This window comes from Miscanthus floridulus, chromosome 3 (genome assembly GCF_019320115.1).
Source record: "Miscanthus floridulus cultivar M001 chromosome 3, ASM1932011v1, whole genome shotgun sequence".
Taxonomy (NCBI): domain Eukaryota; kingdom Viridiplantae; phylum Streptophyta; class Magnoliopsida; order Poales; family Poaceae; genus Miscanthus; species Miscanthus floridulus.
The window spans coordinates 35,336,366-35,340,571 of NC_089582.1; the positions used below are offsets into that span (position 1 = coordinate 35,336,366).

The 4,206-nt window shown below is 47.7% G+C and overlaps 1 protein-coding gene across 1 annotated transcript; it reads right to left on the reverse strand.

The window, feature by feature from the left end:
* Positions 1 to 458: 458 nt before the first annotated feature.
* LOC136545449 (nucleobase-ascorbate transporter 2-like) lies at positions 459 to 3,857 on the reverse strand. The gene is made up of 9 exons (XM_066537471.1): positions 3,405 to 3,857; positions 3,191 to 3,287; positions 2,523 to 2,598; positions 2,067 to 2,311; positions 1,886 to 1,982; positions 1,138 to 1,224; positions 972 to 1,030; positions 786 to 877; positions 459 to 703 (listed from the first exon to the last, which is right to left on the reverse strand). Exons 1-9 carry the CDS (start codon positions 3,715 to 3,717, stop codon positions 618 to 620), a joined length of 1,152 nt encoding a protein of 383 aa, XP_066393568.1. The 5' UTR covers positions 3,718 to 3,857; the 3' UTR covers positions 459 to 617.
* Positions 3,858 to 4,206: the final 349 nt, after the last annotated feature.

A 4,206-nucleotide genomic window follows, 5' to 3' on the forward strand; every position in this document is an offset into this window, starting at 1 on the left:
TCGAGTGTCGAAAATCGTGCACTCGGGGAAGGCTTTGCCGAGTGCCGTGCTGGCACTCGGGGAAGACTTGACGTCGTTGGCCGACGGCCGACGCCGTTTTCTTTTTTTTTTCTTTTTTGATTTTCTTCCCCGAGTGCAACACTCGGGAAAGATTTTTCAATTTTTTTTTAAATACTCTTTGCCGAGTGCCGCAGCTCAGGCACTCGGCAAAGAAATTTGTTTTTTTTTTTTTTAAAATCCCTCTTTCCCGAGTGCCACAGCACAGGCACTCGGGGAAGCCACCTCTAAAATTCTTTTTTTTTGTTTTTTGCTTTTCCATGTAAACAACAAAGCACATATATATATATATATATATATATATATATATATATATATATATATATATATATATATATATATATATATATATATATATATATATATATATATATATCACAAACCACAAATCAACACCAATATGTCACAAACCACATTTATATATCACAAACGACCAAATTTGTCCGAAATCCACAATATATTACAAACCACACGTTCAAAAGTACCCTAAAAATATTACATAGTCCTCATTTATAACACCACATTTATAACAGAGATATTTTCTTTTGACATTTCAAATATTACATACCGACATAGCCAAACAATACACAGTATATAGCAGCAAACAGTGTGAATGGAATTGAGGCGAACAGCGCTCCGAATTTCCCTGAAACCACAAAATGAGTTGAGAACCAGAGAAAAATTGGTTCAGTGTCATTTTATTGACTGTACTGACAATAATATTTCACCTAGGATGGAGAAGAAGATCATGAAACCAGCGGAGATCTGAATGACTCTTCTGCTACCAATCCTGGTTGATCCTAGGAGACCGACGTTCTCCCTGTTAGGCAAAGTAATATACATGATGTCAGGCATGGCATGACACTGGAGATCTGGATGCAAACTTGTTGTGACAAATAAGCAGACACACTTACACAGAGACAGTAGCGCCGCTGGCAGTACCAAATAGCCCATCTAATAGCAGCCCGATTCCCTGATTTTTCACATGTCAGAAGACAGAAAATAAATATTAATCTTCTCATAGAGGAGTCACCAACAAGATAGTATCTCAATGTTTCTTAGTGTATGACAAGAACTGACCTGCCATCCAATTCCCCTGCTCAGGACAAATGGTGGTGGGGGCGTCGCACTTGCCAACCGGGCAGCAGCCTTAAATGCTCCGGTAGACTGCAATGCTCAAAATAGTCAGACAAATAAGTTCAGCACGATGTCAAGTAACTGCATTGTCTATGCTGCTAGAGATCACATGGAGTAATGGGATGTTGTGGCGCCTGGAACCATTTGCCCCCATCTGCTATTTCTATCTGTGCATTTGAGGGCTGGGGGAATGGTATCCACTAGTTTTTCTCATGCCCCATCTTTTCTTCTCTCTTACATTCTACAACAACACTATACTATAGTTCAGGTCTCCTTTGGCATCACAATAACTTGAATGTAAATATTCAGTCACATAGCATTCGACAACATTCAAATTTAAATTTTTAGATGTCATAGTTCAAATAATTTGAATTTTCGCAAGTCATACTTTTTAAAACACTAAAACATAGTTGATATGATATGGATCTCGAGTTATTGGGTTAGTTGCAAGAAATACGACCGTACACTTTGTTTAAATATTTGATCCTTTATTTAAAAGTGAAAGCCACTTTGTCTACCCAAAAGCATACTGTCATGTAGGATTGCACAGATGGGAGACCCCTCAAACCTCCCCCAAATTTGAGAGAGAGATGGGTGCACAGATGAGTGCTATTAGATTGCTGTTTTGTACAATGAGGAGAGAAAACAGACGGGGAAGTGTTTTAAGGGGTTTCCTTGGAGATGCCCTTACCTCTACCAAGGACACCACCACAGCAGCCATCATGCCGAATGAATGATCTGCGCTGAAAGTCGGGGGACCCCATTGCAGTGGGTAGGGAACATCAAACCTGAGGAGATCAAACAAGTTCATTCCATAAGTGTGAAAGAATGAGATGAAAATAAAGCAATGGTTGAAGCATCAATCTACAGACCATGGCATGGTTGTGATGAGGTTTGCACGGTCAGTTCGGCAGTTGAGTTGGGTGACCTGCGAACTATGTTTGTATGCCCCACTCACAGTGAGGATGTGGGCATATAACCAGACAAGTGCGATGGAGATGAGCACTGAGAACCTCTCCAATATCGGAAAATGGCACACTTGTACGTGCTTCAGATATTGGGAAAGTGCCACAAACAGGACAAGCATCGGAAGACCAATCTCCACACACGTTCCAATCTAAGAACATCAAATCGACTAATGAGCTTCTGGGAAGAATACTGATATACACTACTATAATGCACATTTAGGCTACAGTCCTTCATAGTAACTGAATTAATATGATTTAAACGAACTTCTCTGAAGCTCCCACGTAAGAAACATATATTCTGACAGTACAAGCCACGTATTATTGATAATGATAAGAGCAAATTATTAGCTGAGCCTTTACCACTGGGAATCCTCTCTCGAAAAGACCAAGCCCCGCCAATGCAATAACTGGAACCATCCCAAGTGGGCTGAAGAACCTGCAACAGGAACACCAAAACAACATCTTACGATTCCTATCGTCAATTCAAAGGTTGCAGCCATGTCACACTGCTTTTGGCTAATTTCACCCATCGATTATCATATCGGCATATTTTCTTTTCCTGAATGTAAAGCCCAACACATATATCAAGCTAAAAGTTACACACATAAAGAAACAATGACTGTTAGAAATACACCTTGTATGGAAGTTGCAACACAAGTAACCAAACCAGTGGCAGGGCGGGGGCTGCGGGGGCGTGCAGATGACCATAAACCATAAACCATTTTTGAACATTTTACAGATGATATGTGCTGTAAACATACACTTGACATAGAAACAGTGGAGAAGAATATAGAACGTTTGCAGAAGACAATTGTTTTAAACACCAAATCAGTTAAGGTGTGGTCCAAAATATTGCATAATAAAGAGCATACATATGTATGCATGAATGTTTGCCTTGCACTTCAACATGGAGAAAATAGAATATGAACAATCAAACTTTTGTCACTATAATCAATATTCAGGTCTCAAGATTGCTAAACTGTCTACTGCATATGAAAAGTTTGAACTAGCATCAGCAGAAGGCAAACCTCGAGAAGCAAGAGCCCCACGACAGCGGGAGTTTGGATTTCGCCTTACGCTCGCGAGCCCAGCCGACGTCTTCTGCAATCCCTCCGCGAGAAAGCCCTGCGAAAGCAAGCAAGAATAAACACCGCGCGTTAGATTCCAAGAATCACAGACACACTCCATGCACAGACGCTAAAAACTACCAACGCCTTGAGCTGTCAACATGGCCACGATTACGCGCCTGGAAGCAGGCGGCGTCGATGAGTCCGAACGCGGCGATGTCGAGCCAGGCCTCCCAGCCGGAGGGCTGCTTCCTGCCGCGCGCGGCGGCGAAAGCGACGAGCAGCGCGGCGGCGGGGAGCAGGCGCAGCGCGGCGACGAAGAATGGACCCGTGCGGGGGATGACCCCCTTCATGGCCACCATAGCCGTGCCCCAGAAGAAGAAGGGCGACACCAGGGATGCCCACTCCCAGAGCTCCCTCCCCGCAGGGGATGAAGCCGTCACTCGGGGCCGGCCGCAGGGGCCGGGGAGGGGGCGCGACGGCCGCATGGACCTCGACGCGCAGGGACAGGGGCGCGCCGGCGGGGCCGCGCCGCCGTCTCGGGCTGCGGGGGCGAGCCGGCGGGGCCTGCGGGGGCTGTGGGGGCGCGCGGCGCGGGGGCTGCGGGGGCGCGCCGGCGGGGCCGCGCCGCCGTCTCGGGCTGCGGGGGCGCGCCGGCGAGGGCTGCGGGGGCGCGCGGCGCGGGGGGCTGCGGGGGCGCGCCGGCGGGGTTGCGCCGCCGTCTCGGGCTGCGGGGGCGCGCGGCGCTGCGGGGGCTGCGGTGGCGCTGGGCCGGCGAGCGGCGTGGCGGTGGCGCGGGCGCGGCGAGCGGCAGCGGCGGAGGGGGCTGGCGGCGGCGTGGTAGCGCGTACGGGCGGGCGACGTGCGGGTGTGGGGTGGCCGGTTAGGTTTAGATAAGGCCTGCTGGGCTTTTTTTTTTAAGTCTTCCTCGAGTGCCTTGTCCTGGCACTCGGGAAAAGGCCTCTTCCCCGAGTGCC